This window comes from Pelophylax lessonae, assembly GCF_965119305.1.
Source record: "Pelophylax lessonae genome assembly, chromosome: 2".
In the NCBI taxonomy this organism is placed as follows: domain Eukaryota; kingdom Metazoa; phylum Chordata; class Amphibia; order Anura; family Ranidae; genus Pelophylax; species Pelophylax lessonae.
Window position 1 is genome coordinate 588,932,500 of NC_138769.1, and position 17,681 is coordinate 588,950,180.

General features: G+C 39.5%; 1 protein-coding gene across 1 annotated transcript; it reads right to left on the bottom strand.

Moving 5' to 3' along the window:
* Positions 1-5,785: 5,785 nt before the first annotated feature.
* LOC309545625 (olfactory receptor 5AP2-like) lies at positions 5,786-6,757 on the bottom strand (the record flags this gene model as incomplete). Its single annotated transcript, XM_082244875.1, has 1 exon — positions 5,786-6,757. The coding sequence occupies one exon, from the start codon at positions 6,755-6,757 to the stop codon at positions 5,786-5,788; it is 972 nt and encodes a 323-aa protein (XP_082101001.1).
* Positions 6,758-17,681: the final 10,924 nt, after the last annotated feature.

Sequence of the window (17,681 nt, forward strand, 5' to 3'; positions counted from 1 at the left end):
ATATTCCGTGGCTTGGTTGACTTTGTATCTTCTCTGGATGGAGTTTTGAAAGAGCACCTTGAGAACGCCACTGTGTTTAAGGGAACTTCAAAAACTGTGCAGAACGAGCTCTTGGACTGCATGTTGTCAGTTATTAAAGACCAAATTGTCCAAGAAGCACAAAACAGTGATTTTCTTTCCATCCAGGCCGACGAGACCACTGATATTGCCACACAGTGCCAACTTGTGCTTGTGCTGCGCTACATTGATGGCAACAACCGCATCCAAGAGAGGTTTTTTGAGTTTATTCCTCTGCATACAACGACAGCTGATTCCATCGCTACAGCACTACAAGAGCGTCTTGCTGTCATCCTTCCAGAGGATCAGAAGAGTAAACTCATCTGCCAAGCCTATGATGGAGCTAGTGTGATGAGGGGTGCCACTGGAGGTGTGCAAAGGAAGATCCAGGATGTTTACCCAAATGCCCATTACATCCACTGCTATGCACATCAGCTGAATCTGATAATGCAGCAGGCCACTTCTCGTATATCCAAAGTGAGAATTTTTTTCTCTAACCTTGGAGGGTTTGCCAGCTTTTTCTCCAGATCACCAAAGCGCACGGATGTTCTGGATAAAGTAGTTGCCCATCGACTACCAACATCAAGCAGTGTCAGATGGAACTTCCACAGCCGTGCTGTCAATACTGTGTTTGAGCACAGAGAGGACCTCATTCGCTGTTTTGAACAAATCCAGGAATCTGGTGACTTTGACCTTACTACCACCAGAGAGGCAGGAGCCTTTGCCATGATGCTGGAGAATCAGGAGTTTATTTTTTTTCTGAACCTTTTCCACAAAATCATGCCACATGTGGACCTCCTCTATGCCAAACTCCAGCGGAAGGACATAGATTCAGTCCACATTAAGGGGAGCATCCAGCAGTTCCAGCAGGCCATACAAAACATCAGGTAGCAGCTGTATTCATCCCTTTCCATGTTTTTTTGTTTTTTTTTGTTTTTTTTTGTTTTAATTATTCTTACTACTTCTACATTTTTCAGAGATTCTCTGCATTCCCTGGTTGGTGAACTGAGTGAAGGTGGTTCCCAACCGAAGAGGCGGTGCCCGTTTGACCCAGCAACCCATAAAGTTATTGCAACAGAGGTTAGTTTTTATTTGTAGAAAATAATGTTTTTTTTTTCCCTCTAGTGGACAAAATTGGTATTACAGCATTCATAGCTCCCAGACCATCAGAAATGCATACAACTTAGAAACATTTACTTAGAATGTCCTGTGTTGATGTGTATGGAGTTCTGAGAAATTCTGGATTCAAAAACACTGAATATGATCTTCCTTTATAATAACTTAAACCTTAAAATTTTAACAAGTGCTTTTTGAAATCATAATTTCTCTGCATCCCATACAAATGCCCAAGATATTCTGAGTACATATTTTACGTTTCATGCATTTCTGATGCTCAGGGAGCTAACACATGACATTGACATTTTGTCACCAGTACCTAATTTTGTTTTTTTCTCACTCTTGATAGGTCTGTGATACCATCCTCCTACACACCATGGAGCGCTTCTCGTTCACAGACCATCTGGTTAGTGCCACCCTGCTTCAAGCGGACAAGTTTGAGCAGTATGCAAGGGAATTCCCAAAGGATGCACTTAGCACAACTGTGAAAACCTATCCTGTACTTGATGGGAGTAGGTTAAAAACGGAGCTTAGTCTCCTCTACTCCGAGGAGCAATTCCGAACATGTCAGGGAGCTGTGGACTTATTCCAGTTTTTTGTGGCGAACAATCTTACAGATGTCTTTGCAGAGACTTTCACTCTCCTCAAGATCCTCATCACCACACCCATGACCACAGCAGAGGCTGAGAGGTGCTTCTCAACCCTAAAAAGGATCAAGACTTTTCTGAGGAACACCATGACCCAGGAGAGGTTGAATGCATTGGCCATGCTGTCTATGGAAAAGAGACTGGTGACAGAGACGACCGATTTCAACCAGAAGGTCATCGAGAAATTTGCATCCCTTAAGGAAAGAAGAGCAAAATTTATTTTCAGATAAGGACGCTGGCTTTTTGTGGTTTTGTTTTAGTTTTCTTCTTTCATGTTTGAATTTTGTTAATAAAATGTTCAAAGCAATACATTTGTCATTTTTCTTCCATTTTCCTTCCAGTTCACAATTTTGTGCCGGTCTATCACATGAAATACATGTACGTTTTTTGGTGGTAAATAACATGACAAAATATGGATTATTTAAAGGGGTAACTATGAATGCTTTATCAAGGCACTCTTCCTTGATCACTCATGGCCCCTTTAACACTTGTGTGGCATCAAAGTCAGGCAATTTTTTACCGCGTTTTTTGCCGCGAATTTTTCTTTTTGCGCCCCCCCAAAAATTTTGAGCACCAGCCGCCACTGATCCCACTTATATATATATATATATATATATATATATATATATATAATATAAATACACACACACACATACACTATTTAAATTAAATGTAAACAGACATTTTAAAATGTATTAAAATATTTTTGAAAAAAATGAGGCGCTCGCAGCGTGCTGTGGCAAAAGTTCAGGGTGGTTTTGTAGGCAGCACCCGCTGGTTACAGTACAAATGCCCAAGGATTGAGGGTTTAATTGCCTTTTGCGGCTGTTCGGCTCCCCTTCCTGACTAGGCTGTCAGCCTCCCAAAACTTTTTTTTTTTTTTTACTAGCAAAACATAGAAAATCTACTGACTTTTATCAAGGATCTGAAATAATGCAGAAACTCCTATTAGGAAATAAGATGGGAAGAAGGAGTGGAGGGATAGAAACAAAAGGGGGAAGGAGGGGGAGGGAGAAGGGGAAAAAGAGACAATAATAGGAGGGAGAAAGAGATGGGAGAGGAGGAAATGTAGGAGATGGGGGAGCGATGGGGGGAGAGGAAGGTGGGTAAGAGAGGGAGGCAAGAGAGAAAGGGGTGAGAAAGATAGGGGACAAATTAGAGAGGGAAGATACAGAGAGGGGGGAGAGGGGGGAGAGGAGGGAGGGAGGGAGATAGAGAGAAGGGTAAGAAAGAGGGAGAGCACAATTTTTTGTATATTGTGCTCTTTGTGTAGCACAATGTACACTTGGACTGCCGATCCTGTCTGTGAGAGAGGTATTACAGGAATGACACACTGCACCCGTCTGCAGTTCGCAGGCAAAAACGCTGCAGCCGGAAATGGAGCAGATCCAGCGCTGCTGATACAGTGGATTACTCGGAAATATACTGTTTGACATGGAACCTTGGGCCCCCCTTCCCTCTGGGCCATGTGCTCTGCAAACTGGATGATACAGCACTAGCGTGCGCAGGCCTATGATCTAGCCCAAAGTAGGGTCCATAGACATGCTCTGGATGTGAGGACGCCAGTAATACTTCACCTCTGTATTGGGGGAGAGACATTTGCCAGTGGAGCGGAGGATCGGGTGAGTATAAGGCCTTCTTCTCTCCCCTGGACAAAATGAGCATTTAACCCCTGCAGTGTAGGCATAGCCCCAGTGAAAAGGAAAACTTTTTTTTGCCTGGAGTTTGGCTTTAAGCTTAAGAGTAAGATCTTGCAATCAAGTTCCTTGTCTATCGTGCAATGGTGGATTTTGAAGCAGGGTGCTAGATCCAGACTTTGCTATATCCAGAGGAGGGAACAAACATGAATATATTTTTCTGATGGAACCATTAGCTTTGAGGTTTACTCTAATAGATCTATGTCCAAGTGATGTAACAACAATTCCTTAGGATGTTTAGGAGCAGGGCACAAGTATGGCAGTACAGTGTCCTCATTGAGTTGGAACACTGAAATGACCTTTGGAAGAAAGAATGGTTTGGAGATAAAAAAAAACCCTGCTCTTATTAATTGAGAGGAAAGGCTTTTTACAGGAATGGGCTGCCAGTTCAGAAACATGTCTGACAGGCATGCTAGCTACCAAACCGGCTACTTTGCTGGCAAGAACCTCTAGGGCAATTTCTCTGAAAGTTTCAAAGGGTAGCACAGGGTGCTGTAAGAGGGCCTGATACAAAAAACACCTTGAATAAAGTTTTTTTACAAGGGAGTGTGAAGCCAGGGGCCTTTGAAAGAAGTTGAATAAGGCTGATACCTACCCTTTAAGGGTATACAGAGTTAAGTTCTGGTGAAGACCTCTTTGCAGGGAGGCCAGAAGGGAAGACAAAGAGCAATTTCTGGGACTGAATTGACTGCGTTCACACCAAGCAGAATACGATTTCCAGGTATGATAATAGATCTTCCTGGAAATGGATTTTCTTGCTTTTAACATGGAAGCTGTGTTTCAACAGCCGTGCCATTAAAGCCAGAGCCTTATATGCAGGATAGAATAGAATACCTTGAAATAGCAGATCTGGTTTGTTGGGAAAGGGCCAAGGGTTGTCTGCTAGATTTCTGAGTATGTCTGGGCCAGTCTGATGCAATTAGAAGAATCGCTGTTTTCTCTCTTGCCCTATTTTGTGGAGCAGGCGAGACAGAATTCTCACTGGAGCAAAAGTATAAATTAGCCTGAACTGTTTGGCAACAGAGGTAGATTGCTTTTGATTCTGAAGGCTAGGATGTTCACATCTGGAATCCCCTATCTCTGGCATATCAAAATGAACACATTTGAATGAAGAGACTATTCTCCTTGGTCCAAGTAGAGGCGGCTGAGCGAATCTGCCGATTGTCCACCTTTGGGATGTGGACTGCAGAAATCGCTGAAGAGTGAGTTTCTCCCTATGAGAGAATCTGGTTTGCTTCCTTCAATGCAGTCAGGCTTCTCATGGCTTCATCTAGAGGGGAAACATATCTTCTTTCAGATGAAGCCACGTGCGTTGGTGGCATAACGCGTGGAGGTGCAACAAACTGGATTTTATGTCATTGCCAAATAAAGAAAGCACCGATGAGGTCAATAAATGGGAACATGAAGATAGGCATATTAGACATCCACTGATGCCAGGTATTTCCCTTGCCTCAGAGATGCAATTACTGACCTTGTAGATTATGTGCAGAATTTTGGAGTTTGAAGGAATCTGCTGCAAAATGTTGGCCCGCGATTTTGAGTTGCCTCCCGTCGCTTGGTCTCCACCATAGGTACAGATGAGGATATTCCTCTGGGAGGCACACAAGGAGTAGAATCACCAAATGATTGGGACCAGTGCACAAAGCAAGGTCCATAAAGACATGGATGAGCATGTTTAGGGAGGAGGAACTTGACTGGGCTGCACCTCAACCCAACAGAACAACTTTGGGATGAATTAGAATGGAGACTGCAAGCCAGGCCTTTTCGTCCAAAATCAGAGCCTGACCGCACACATGCGCTTCTGGAAGAATGGTCAAAATTTCCCATAGGCACACTTCTAAACCTTGTGGACAGCTTCCCAGAAAAGTTGAAGCTGTTAGAGCTGCAAAGAGTGGGCCATCTCAATATTGAACCCTACGGACTAAGACTGGGATGTCATTAAAGTTCATGTAAAGGCAGGCGTCCCAATACTTTTGGTAATATAGTGTGTGTGTGTGTGTGTGTGTGTGTGTGTATAGAGTATGTAGTATGTAGTTTTACATATATACTTTAATATGGATTTAAATAAAAACTGACCAATGTACACAAAGACAATAAAAAAAAAAACATCATATTTATTTGATAATTTATATAATTGATTTTAAAAAGCCATTTAATAAATTACAGGAAATACACAGTGAATAATATTGTATTATAACACACTATAATGTTTACACTGTACATTAAAATATTTGACAGTAATTTCTTTTTTAATTAGTTGTGATGACATTATTTACAACAATATTTTGTTTTAATCTTCTTTAAAGCCTGGGCTACTTCATTATTTCTCAAACTATATATAAGTGGGTTTAACATGGGAATAATGACGCTATAAAAAACAGAAGCAACTCTGTCCTGGCTCATGGCGTATGTAGAGGTAGGTCTTAAGTACATAAAAAGGATGGTGCTGTAAAATATGGTAACTGCCAATAAGTGGGAGGCACATGTTGAAAATGCCTTCTTCCTTCCCTCCTTGGAGCGGATTCTAAGTATAGTCGATATAATATAGCTGTAGGAGACAATAATGGTAGTGAGTGAGCTTGACTCAGCAAAGCCTCCAAATATGAACATCAGGATTTCATTCATGGTGGTCTTGGTGCATGATAGTTTTAGGAGAGGAGGAACATCACAAAAGAAGTGGTCAATCTTGTTGGTCTTACAAAATGGCAACTGGAAAGTACAAATTGTATGCAGTGTTGCATTGAGGTAGCCCAGAGTGTAAGCTCCAGCTACAAGCTGCATGCATATTCTCTTTGCCATTATAGTGGAATACAGGAGTGGATTACATATTGCTACATAGCGATCATAAGCCATGACACCCAATAAAAAGCATTCGGTGGTGACAGACGCAGCAAAAAAATACATCTGTACAGCACACTCATAATAACCAATGGTTTTTGATCTTGACAGAAAGTTGACCAATGTTTTAGGGGTTATAATTGTGGCATAGCAAAGGTCTAGGAATGATAAATTATTAAGGAAAAAATACATGGGGTTGTGGAGTCGAGAATCAAGCCTGATTGCTGCAATGATGCCAATATTACCAAGAAGAGTGACAATGTAGAAAATTAGAAAAAGAACAAAGAGAATAATCTCAAGTGTGGGATTGTCTGTCAGTCCTAATAAAATAAATTCCTTAAATTCAGTGTTATTCCACTTTGCCATGTAAAATATTCCTAAAATGAAGAAATGTTTTGTCATTCAACTGATTTACTGAATAAAAGACACGCATACAAAAGCAAACTGTGATGCTAACCCTAAGCACATATAATTGGTTAAAAAATATATTAAGAGAAGTATTGTCAGTGAATATCAACAGCAAGATGGGGCGTTATTACTTTGTGAGTAATGTTGGACCTAATACGTTTTTTTTTTATTTTAACAACTATTAATCACTTCATCTTCGGAAGGTTTACCCCACTTTATGACCAAGCTTTTTTTGCAATAGGTCACTGCGTTACTTTTCTAACTGACAATCGCGCGCTCATGCGATGCTGTACACAAATAAAATTGATGTCATTTTTTCCCACAAAAAGAGCTTTCTTTTGGTGGTTCTTGATCACATCTGTGGTTTTTATTTTCTGCGCATTAAACAAAATAAGATCAACAGTTTTGGGGAAAAAAAAATATTTTTTTTACTTTCTGCTATAAAACACATCCTATAAAAAATGAAAAAAAAAATCACATTTCTTCATCAGTTTAGACCAATATGTATTCTGCTACATGTTTTTGGTAAAACAAAAACCCAATAAGGGGATATTGATTGATTTACGCAAACGTTATAGCATCTACAAACTATGGGATATTTTTATGGAATTTTATTTATTTATTTTTTACTAGTAGTGGCAGCAATTAGCGACTTATAGCGGGACTGCGACATTGCGGCGGACAAATTGAACACTGACCCTTTTTTGGGGACCAGTGACACTAATACAGTGACCAGTGCTAAAAAATATGCACTGTCACTGTACTAAGGACACTGGCAGGAAAGGGGTTAACATCAGGGGCGATCAAGGGGTTAAATGTGTTCCCTGGGAGTGCTATATAACTGTGTGGGGGGTGCTTTACCTGTAGGAAGACAGAGATGCTTGTTCCTGCCTAGCAGAAACACAGCATATTTGTCTTCCCTTGTCACAGACCGCCATTCTGCCTCTCTCGGTAATGACATTCTGCCAGACCCACTGATTGACTCTGACTGTGTCTAATCATAGCGAGAACTGGTTGCCGGTGGCGTGCATGCGTGATTTTGCACAGAAGAGCTGCTGCCCTGCAGTATATGTACATGGGGTGGTCAGCAAGTGGTTAAAACAGGAAAATGTGTACCCATGTAAAGGAGACATTCTGTTTTGGAAATGATCAGGTACCTAGTTCTCTAAAAAAAGGAACAGTTGCTTGGCCTGCACATACAGCATTCACTGCACATTGACCAAGTTCCTCATGACTACTTTTGAGACAGTATAGTGTATCTTCAACTTATCAAAGCTGAATTAGCAGAAATGAAAGGGAAAAAGTTACATTTTCCCACAGTTGATAGATTCTGTGTTATATTGTGGTAGAATAGGGTCTAGCAGAATTGTTATTTTTCAGGTTGTAATGACTGTATTTTGTGGGGAAAAAATACATTTTGTTTATTTCTTAATTTGCCACAAAATTGTGAAAAAAGATTACAACTCATGATGCCTCTTACTAAATACCTTGGGGTGTCTACTTTCTAAAAAGGGTTTTTCTTGGGTATATTTGTACTGTCCTGGTAATTTAGGGCCTCAAAAAATGAGATAGGCCATCAGTACCTCAGGATTGATAAATTTTCAGACATAAACAGTATCTCACATTTTTTGTAAATATTTTATTACATCTTTTAATGTGACAACACTGAAGAAATGACACTTTGCTACAATGTAAAGTATTGAGTGTACAGCTTGTAAAACAGTGTATATTTGCCGTCCCCTCAAAATAACTCAACACACAGCCATTAATGTCTAAATCGCTGGCAACAAAAGTAAGTACACGCCTAAGTGAAAATGTCCAAATTGGGCCCAATTAGCCATTTTCCTTCTCCAGTGTCATGTGACTCTTTATTGTTATAAGATCTCAGGTGTGAATGAGTTGCAGGTGTGTTAAATTTGGTTTTATCGCTCTCACTCTCTCATACTGATCACTGGAAGTTTAATATCGCACCTCATGGAAAAGAACTCTCTGAGGATCTAAAAAAAAAAAAATTGTTGCTCTACATAAAAATGGCCTAGGCTATAAGAAGATTACCAAGACCCTGAAACTGAGCTGCAGCACGGTGGCCAAGACCATTCAGTGGTTTAACACGACAGGTTACAATCAGAACAAGCCTCGCTATGGTCAACCAAAGGAGTTGAGTGCACAAGCTCAGCGTCATATTCAGAGATTGTCTTTGGGAAATAGACGTATGAGTACTGCCAGCATTGCTGCAGAGGTTGAAGAGGTGGGGGGTCAGCCTGTCAGGTCTCAGATCATACGCCGCACACTGCATCAAATTGGTCTGCGTGACTGTCGTCCCAGAAGGAAGCGTGTGTAGCGGCAACCAGTTGAGGAGTACAAAGACAAGTCTTGCCTACAGTCAAGCATGGTGGTGGGAGTGTCATGGTCTGGGGCTGCCGGCACTGGGGAGCTACAGTTCATTGAGGGAACCATGAATGCCAACATGTACTGTGACATACTGAAGCAGAGCATGATCCCCCTCCATTTGGAGACTGGGCGCAGGGCAGAATTCCAACATAACGACCCCAAACACACCTCCAAGACAACCACTGCCTTGCTAAAGAAGCTGAGGATAAAAGTGATGGACTGGCCATGCATGCCTCTGGACCTAAACCCTATTAAGCATCTGTGGGGCATCCTCAAACAGAAGGTGGAGGAGCGCAAGGTCTCTAACATCCACCAGCTCCGTGATGTCATCATGGAGGAGTAAAAGAGGACTCCAGTGGCAACCTGTGAAGCTCTGGTGAACTTCATGCCCAAGAGGGTTAAGGCAGTGCTGGAAAATAATGGTGTCCACTCAAAATAATGACACTTTGGGCCCAATTTGGACATTTTGACTTGGGGGTGTACTCACTTTTGTTGCCAACGATTTAGACATTAATGACTGTGTGTTGAGTTATTTTGAGGGGAAAACAAATTTACACTGTTATATATAAGCGTACACTCACTACTTTACATTGTAGTAAAGTGTAATTTCTTTAGTGTTGTCACATAAAAAGAAATAATATAATTTTCAAAAATGTGAGGGGTATAACTTTCACACAGACTAAATAATATACACTGATTTGGGTTATTTTTACCAAAGAAATGCAGCAAAATACATTTCGGCTTACATTTCTGAAAAAAGATTATTTATTTGCAAAAATTTATAACAGAAATTAAATTTTTTTTTTTTTCTTTTAATTTTCTGTATTTTTTTATTTTATTTATATAGCAAGAAGTAAAACCTAGCAACGGTTTTAAAGAGCCCATTTTTTTTATCATGAAAAAAATACTTTTTTTTTTTCTTTTTGATCCCAGGTCTTTTTGACCCCAGATCTCACATTAAAGAGGTCCTGTTATGCTTATTTATATTACAAGGTATGTTTACATTCCTTGTAATAGGAAAAAAAAGTGATCAAAACATTTTTTTTTAAAAAGGACAGTGTAAAAATAGAAAATAAAAGATAAAATAAATAGGAAAAAAAATTAAAGCACTCTGTCCCCGTTAGCTCGCGCACAGAAACGAATGCATACGTAAGTCGCGCCCACATATGTAAACGGTGTTCAAACCACACAAGTGAGGTATCGCTGCAATTGTTAGAGTGAGAGCAATAATTTGAGCCTCTGTAACTCTAAACTAGTAACCTGTAGAAGTTTTTAAATTGTCGCCTATGAAGATTTTTAAGTACCAATGTTTGTCGTCATTCCATGAGCATGTGCAATTTTGCAGCATGACATCTTGGGTATCTATTTACTCCATGTAACATTATCTTTAACATTATAGAAAAATATTGGGCTAATTTTACAGTTTCTTATTTTTTAATTCAAAAAAGTGTATTTTTTCCAAAAGAAAAATATGTTTGTAAGACTGCTGTGCAAATATGGTGTGATAAAAAAAAATTGCAACGATCTCCATTTTATTTTCTAGGGTCTCTGCTAAAAAAAATATATAATGTTTGGGGGTTCTAAGTATTTTTCTAACAACAAGTGTCTAAAAAAGGCCCAGTCCAGAAGTGGTTAATGATATGTTCAGGTTTGCGCCTGTTTAAGAAATTTAAAAAGTTCTTAAAATATACAGTAAGTTATTAGCAACATATACAAAAAATAAGCACACATAATAAATATGTAGTTCTACCAAAGATTTATCACCTTGCCACCCACCCTCTGCATATAAACTTTGCACATTTTGCATGATTATTATGATTATTTGTTAAAGTGACAAATGCATTTTTTTCAAGTTATTGCCCATTTGTTACCTTTATTATAAAAATCTGAGCAGGGGATTTTATCAAAACATAATACCAAATAAAAAATATTTTTTTTTCAAGTTTGGATAGAGTGGTATAGGAATAGAATCACTCCTAATTTTTTTATTTTTTTTTTTGCAGTCTGTGTCCCTGTGACAAGCAGTTCACACTGTGTTCTGTGAACCGCTGCAGGTGTCAATATAAAGTTATTGACACCCCCAAATGGGTTCGCAGAATGCAATGCGAACTGTGAAATCGAACAGGAATTGGATCGCATGTGTGTAAAAAGCCATGCGATCCGATTCTGGCATGGACAAAAAAAAGGGTCCTGCATGAGTTTGGTCTGAATGCGATGTGAATTCAGCCATACAGCTTGTATGGCTGAATTTGCATTGCACAGACATCGCATGTGATCTGCACAGCAATGTGGTGCGAACCTACATGAGATGTCTGGCATTGCACTAGTGTGAACCTGGCCTTAAGGAAATTCACTCTCTCTAACTTTACTGATCACCAGTCAATGGGGACATCTGTATTGGTGACAACTGTCTAAAAGAGATTGTTACTCAGTGCTAAAAGGGAAGGGAAGTCTGCTTAATCAGAGGTAAACAAAAAGAAACACAACTGTTTTAATCCTCCCCCTCTCTATTCAAAATTAAGAAAAAAAGTTTTGGCTTTAGATATATAAAAGTAAATTGGGATTTTATTTATTTATTTCAGAAACAATATATAAACTTTAACTAATGCTTTGTTTAGGAATCTAAATATTTAGAGTAATTTGCAAGTAACCAAGTAGAATATATTAACAGATACTGTATATACAGTATATATATGTTATGTATTTACACATAATGTCAATTCAATGGTAATATACTGTATATAAATCTGAAGGAAAAGCAAAATATTTTTCTCATAATGAATAATAATAAAAGAAAGGCAAAAGTAGCAAAGCTTCATGATCTTGCTTCTGTGAAATAAGAAAATCAATAAAAATGTATTTCTATGTATAAAACGTACTCAATGCCTGTGTGCTAAAGCGTTATAATTCACAAAGCCAACACACCAAGATAATAATACTTATTTTTTTTAAATGCTAACAATCGAGTCCTAAAAGTATTTGAAAAAAGCCATATGGCTAAATTATAGATCCTTATTCTTGTTTTTAAAGCCTTGTGAATTGAGCATATAGTGTAAATAATCAATCTTAGCTGTATCCTGTTTTTCCAGTTTATTTCATAGCGGAAAGGACATAAAATTTAAGAAATTACAGTCCATCTGTCAAAATAAATCAGTTGATCCACATATAGTATTTGCATATTAGAATCTATACAGATTTGTACAATGCTCAACATTTTGTTAAATCAGTTTTATATCAGTACATAACTATTATGTGTAATGTCATATCCTGGGTATTTACCTTAGCAATTGTGACCGTGCAGTACATATGTGGAATGGCAAAGCTGCACCTACCTGATCAGATATTTTCATGTAACGATGAGTTGGCATTCAGATATAGGGAGGATATATTCTAGTTTAAACCCTTTGTGGTCCTCTTCCCTTGAGTCTCTAAATCCCCAGCTGGCACATGTTTTGCTCAATCTATGTCCATACACAAATGCATTGTTAAAAATAAAACATACATTCCAGATGACTGAAAGAAAAAAAATACATGTATGCATATGTTGGGCTGTATATTGGTACAAAAAGTTATCTTTAGGGAGGGAGGGGGAAATTAAGTGGGGTACCAAATTTCACCAGGGTAAACAATGGGGAAGTCACCTTATGTTTAGATGGATAATAGTGAGGCTTGGTAATTAGAGGTGTACCGAACTGTTCGCCGGCGGACAGTTCCCGGCGAACTTAGCATGTTCGCGTTCGCCGCTGCGGGCGAACATATGCGATGTTCGGTCCGCCCCCTATAATACATCATTGAGGCAAACTTTGACCCTGAACTTCACAGTCAGCAGGCACATTTCCAGCCAATCAGCATACCTCCCTCCCACACCCTCCCACCTCCTATAAATAAGCAAGGGCAGTATCCATCTTAGATCATTCTGAAGCAGTGTGTGTTAGTGAGAGCAGGGAGAGCTGCTGCTGCTGCTGCTGTTAATAGCTAGGGACAGTTGTTAGTCAGTGTTCCTGGTCTTGCTAGTCAGTGTTCTTGGTCCACTACTGCTGTAAGGACAGCATCCTGACAGCACCCCAAAAAGCCCTTCTAAGGGCTGGTATTTGTGTAATTTTTTTATATATATATATATATATATCTAGTGTCCCCAAAAGCCCTTTTAAGGGCTGGTAATTGAGTTTTTTCTTTTTATATATATTTATATATATATCTATTGTACACTGCAGTTGCCTGCCCGCTGTGTGTGAGAGGCCACAGACCCACCACAGACTGTACTGTGTGCACACCACACTCATTTCGGGTGGCACAGGCACAGTACCTTGCATTTTAAAAAATATTTTTTTTTTCCTCTGTCATAATTGCAGTGAGTGCTGTGTCAGGTCCACAGAGTGTACTGTACCCACTGCAGTGCACTGCCCACCACTAATGTATATACAGTGGCACAGCATCTTGTTGCAAATTGAAAAAAAAAAAATATTTTTTATTATTGCAGTTGCCTGGGCTGCCAGTGACTGTCAGGTCCACAGAGTGTACTGTGCCCACTGTAGTGCCACTGCGTGCCCACCCACCACTGATATATATATATGGTGGCACAGCAGCTTGCAAAGTAAAAATATATATATTTTTTTATAATTGCAGTTGCCTGGGTGCCAGTGACTGTCAGGTCCACAGAGTGTACTGTGCCCACTGCAGTGCCACTGCCCACCCACCACTGATATATACGGTGGCAGGCATGACTTTTTTGGATTAGTGTCTGGGGGGGGGGGTCTAAAAAGCGTACCTGTGAAGTTTCAGCTCTGTAGCATGTCCAGAACCAGAAAAAAAAGATCATATAGGTGTAAAAGGGGTTCCCACCATCCCTGCTCTACTGAAAAATTATCTTTTTTTCTGGTTCTGGACATGCTACAGAGCTGAAACTTCACAGGTACACTCTTCACAGGTACACTTTTTAGACCCCCTAGACACTAAATCACACAAAAAAGTTCTTTAAAAATTGTCATTTTTGATAGAGAGCCAATTATTGGAAAAATTTTAAAAAAAAAAAAAAAACTTAAAAAAAAAAAAAATTCTTTGTATTTATTGTCTGGGGGGTCTAAAAAGCGTACCTGTGAAGTTTCAGCTCTGTAGCATGTCCAGAACCAGAAAAAAAGATCATATAGGTGTAAAAGGGGTTCCCACCATCCCTGCTCTACTGAAAAATTATCTTTTTTTCTGGTTCTGGACATGCTACAGAGCTGAAACTTCACAGGTACACTTTTTAGACCTCCCTAGACACTAAATCACACAAAAAAAGTTCTTAAAAATTGTCATTTTTGATAGAGAGCCAATTATTGGAAAACTTAAAAAAAAAAAACTTAAAAAAAAAAAAAATTCTTTGGATTTATTGTCTGGGGGGTCTAAAAAGTGTACCTGTGAAGTTTCAGCTCTGTAGCATGTCCAGAACCAGAAAAAAAATAGAATTAGGGTTAGGGTTAGGTTTAGGGTCAGGGCTAAGGTTAGGGTTATTTTTAGTGCTTAGGGTTAGAGTTAGAGGGGTAGGGGTAGGGCTACTAACTCTAACCCTAAGTATTTCACCGTAACCCTAACCCTAGCCCCTAACACTAAACCTAACCCTCTAACCATAACCCTAACCCTCTAACCTTAACCCTAACCCCCTAACCCTAACCCTAAACCTAGCCCTAACCCTAACCCTAACCCTAGCCCTAACCCTAACCCTAATTCGTATTTTTTTCTTGTTCTGGACATGCTACAGAGCTGAAACTTCACAGGTACACTTTTTAGACCCCCCAGATGCTAAATCCAAAGAAATTTTTTATTTTTATTTTTTTTAATTTTTCCAATAATTGTCTCTCTAACAAAAAATTACAATTTTTAAGAACTTTTTTTTGTGTGATTCAGTGTCTGGGGGTCTAAAAAGTGTACCTGTGAAGTTTCAGCTCTGTAGCATGTCCAGAACCAGAAATAAAATTAGAATTAGGGTTAGGGCTAGGGTTAGGGTTATTTTTAGTGCTTAGGGTTAGACGGTTAGGGTTAGAGGCGTAGGGGTAGGGTTACTAACTCTAACCCTAAGTATCTTACCGTAACCCTAACCCTAGCCCCTAACACTAAACCTAACCCTAACCCTTAAAGCCCAGTTCCTGTCCCATTTTGGTCGGTTCTGGTCTGTTTGCGGTTGTTTGCGGTGTGTTAAACGGGGAGTTTGGTCTGTCACTGTGAAGCGGGCGTAACCCTTACACTACCTGATCGATACAACATCATACCTGATCGTATACACACACTGGATGTTTTAAAGCATGTTATTCCAAACAATTTAGGAATGTTAGGTGATTTATGCCCTTTATGGAATAAAACCCGACTCTGCGTCAACTACGTAATTTTCCATGGGAGTTTTGCCATGGATCCCCCTCCGGCATGCCACAGTCCAGGTGTTTGTCCCCTTGAAACAACTTTTCCATTACTATTGTGGCCAGAAAGAGTCCCTGTGGGTTTTAAAATTCGCCTGCCTATTAAAGTCTATGGCGGTTCGCAATGTTCGCCGGTTCGCGAACATTCGCCGATGTTCGCGAACGGCGAAATTTTATGTTCGCGACATCACTATTGGTAATGAATAGATTGTAAGTACGTTATCCAAGATTGTCAAACCTTTAAAGTTTTCATGAGTGTTGTTAGAAACAGACATTCATTTCTCATTCAATTTACTTTCAATAGTTTTTTTAAATTACATTTTCATAAAGAAAGATACATACAAAAAACGACAATAATACAATAATACACTCTGCCTGGAAGGAGTAGCTACAAAGAATACTTGTATAAACACAATACCAAGTAGAAGTTCTCTGTAGTATCGAACATAAATATGGATAAAAGAAAAATGCTAGACTGGTAATTGGGGTGCTATTCCCCAACTCCGGACACCCCATTAGGAGCACAAACTGTGTCCTGGGGAGGGTGGCAACACTGTTAACCTTAATTATGTTTCAATATTTTTCTTGTTGATATAAGAAACTTCAAACTTGTTATAGAGTTGGATATCAGGGTTGGTTAGTACTAAGTAGGAACACATTTATAGCGAAAATAAATTAACAAACATAAAATTCAACTAGGGACAGATAGATTGTTGAGGGGGGATATAGGGTGGGTTTTGGGGGGGAGGAAGGGGGTTCCAGGAAGTGACAATCACTTGTCTTTGTCAGGATACTTCCGTGAGTAACAGTAGGCACAGAGGTTGTTGTTTTCTAGTTTTGTAAATTTTCAATTGAGGATCAGCAATGTTACTTAGAGCTCCATATCTTTTAGATATGTTTGGAACCAAATTGACCATTGGGTATGAAAGTAGCGAAGGGAACCATGGTTCCATGCAATCGTCCTTTCGTATAGACAGTGGAGATTCACCCTATGGATAACTTCTGAAATCTCAGGGGCAAAGTTGGTCTTCCATTTTTTTGTGATAGTTAGTTTTGATGCTATTAGAAGGTCGGACACTACAGTTCTGAATTGCTTTGGGAATCTGGAAATATGTAAGTTCAATAGTGCAAGGCCTGGAGTAGGTTTAGTCAAGATACCTGTGATTGCCGATATCAGTGTAAATACCGAGTTCCAGAAACTGCACAAGTTAGGACAATCCCACAAAACATGAGTGAGATTCTCAATGTGTCCGCAGTGGCGCCAGCATAGGGGGGAATAATCTGGGTATATGGTGGACAATTTGTACGGTGTGAGAACTTTTGTGAAGGATCTTTAGATAGTTATCCCAATAGTCCGTACATCTGGTAGCCACTACATTTTGTTGAAACACCAGTAACCAATTTTTAAGGAAAAGGATTCGCCCAGCTCTCTTTCCCAACGGAGGAAAATCTTGTTTTTTTTTGTTCTGATCCGGGTATTGAAGTTCAATATAAAACCACAATATTCCACCTTTCATCTTTTGTTTAGTGCTTAGGTAATCCCAGACTGCTGGGTTAATTGGCACCAATTTAGAGGGGGATTTTGAGTGGAAATAATGGATTTGTATTTTTGTGTATGAGCTATTCCATAATTCTACTGATATCTCAGCCAGATCGTTGTATCCTAGTCTCGCCCACGTAGTCTAGGGAGGGAATCAGGTGCTCGTACAGCTTTAGCGACAGAGGGATTTGTAGAGGGCCAGGATTAGAAGCCGTCACATTTTGTAATCATCTCCATGCCTCTAGTGAAACTCGGATGCTTGGAATATTATTCGATTGGAGATTTGGGTCATAAGCTACAACTAGGAGTAGGGTTAGTAAGTCTATGTTTTTATTTATTCAATTTAAAATCCAAATTTAGGTTGGGGGTCTCCTATTTTTTCCTGATCGGTTTGGTAGTAGTGAAGATTTGTGCAACTCCTGCAATGGGTTTGTTAAGGAGTGCTTCCCATGGGTTCTTAAAGTGGAGTTCCGGCCTCAGAAACATTTTTTAAATAAAAATACCTCCGGGACAGTCAGGGCTAGTGCATTTCAGAATGGATAGCCTCTGAACTGTCCCAGGTTGCACTTACCTTTTTAGAAGAAATACTTACCTT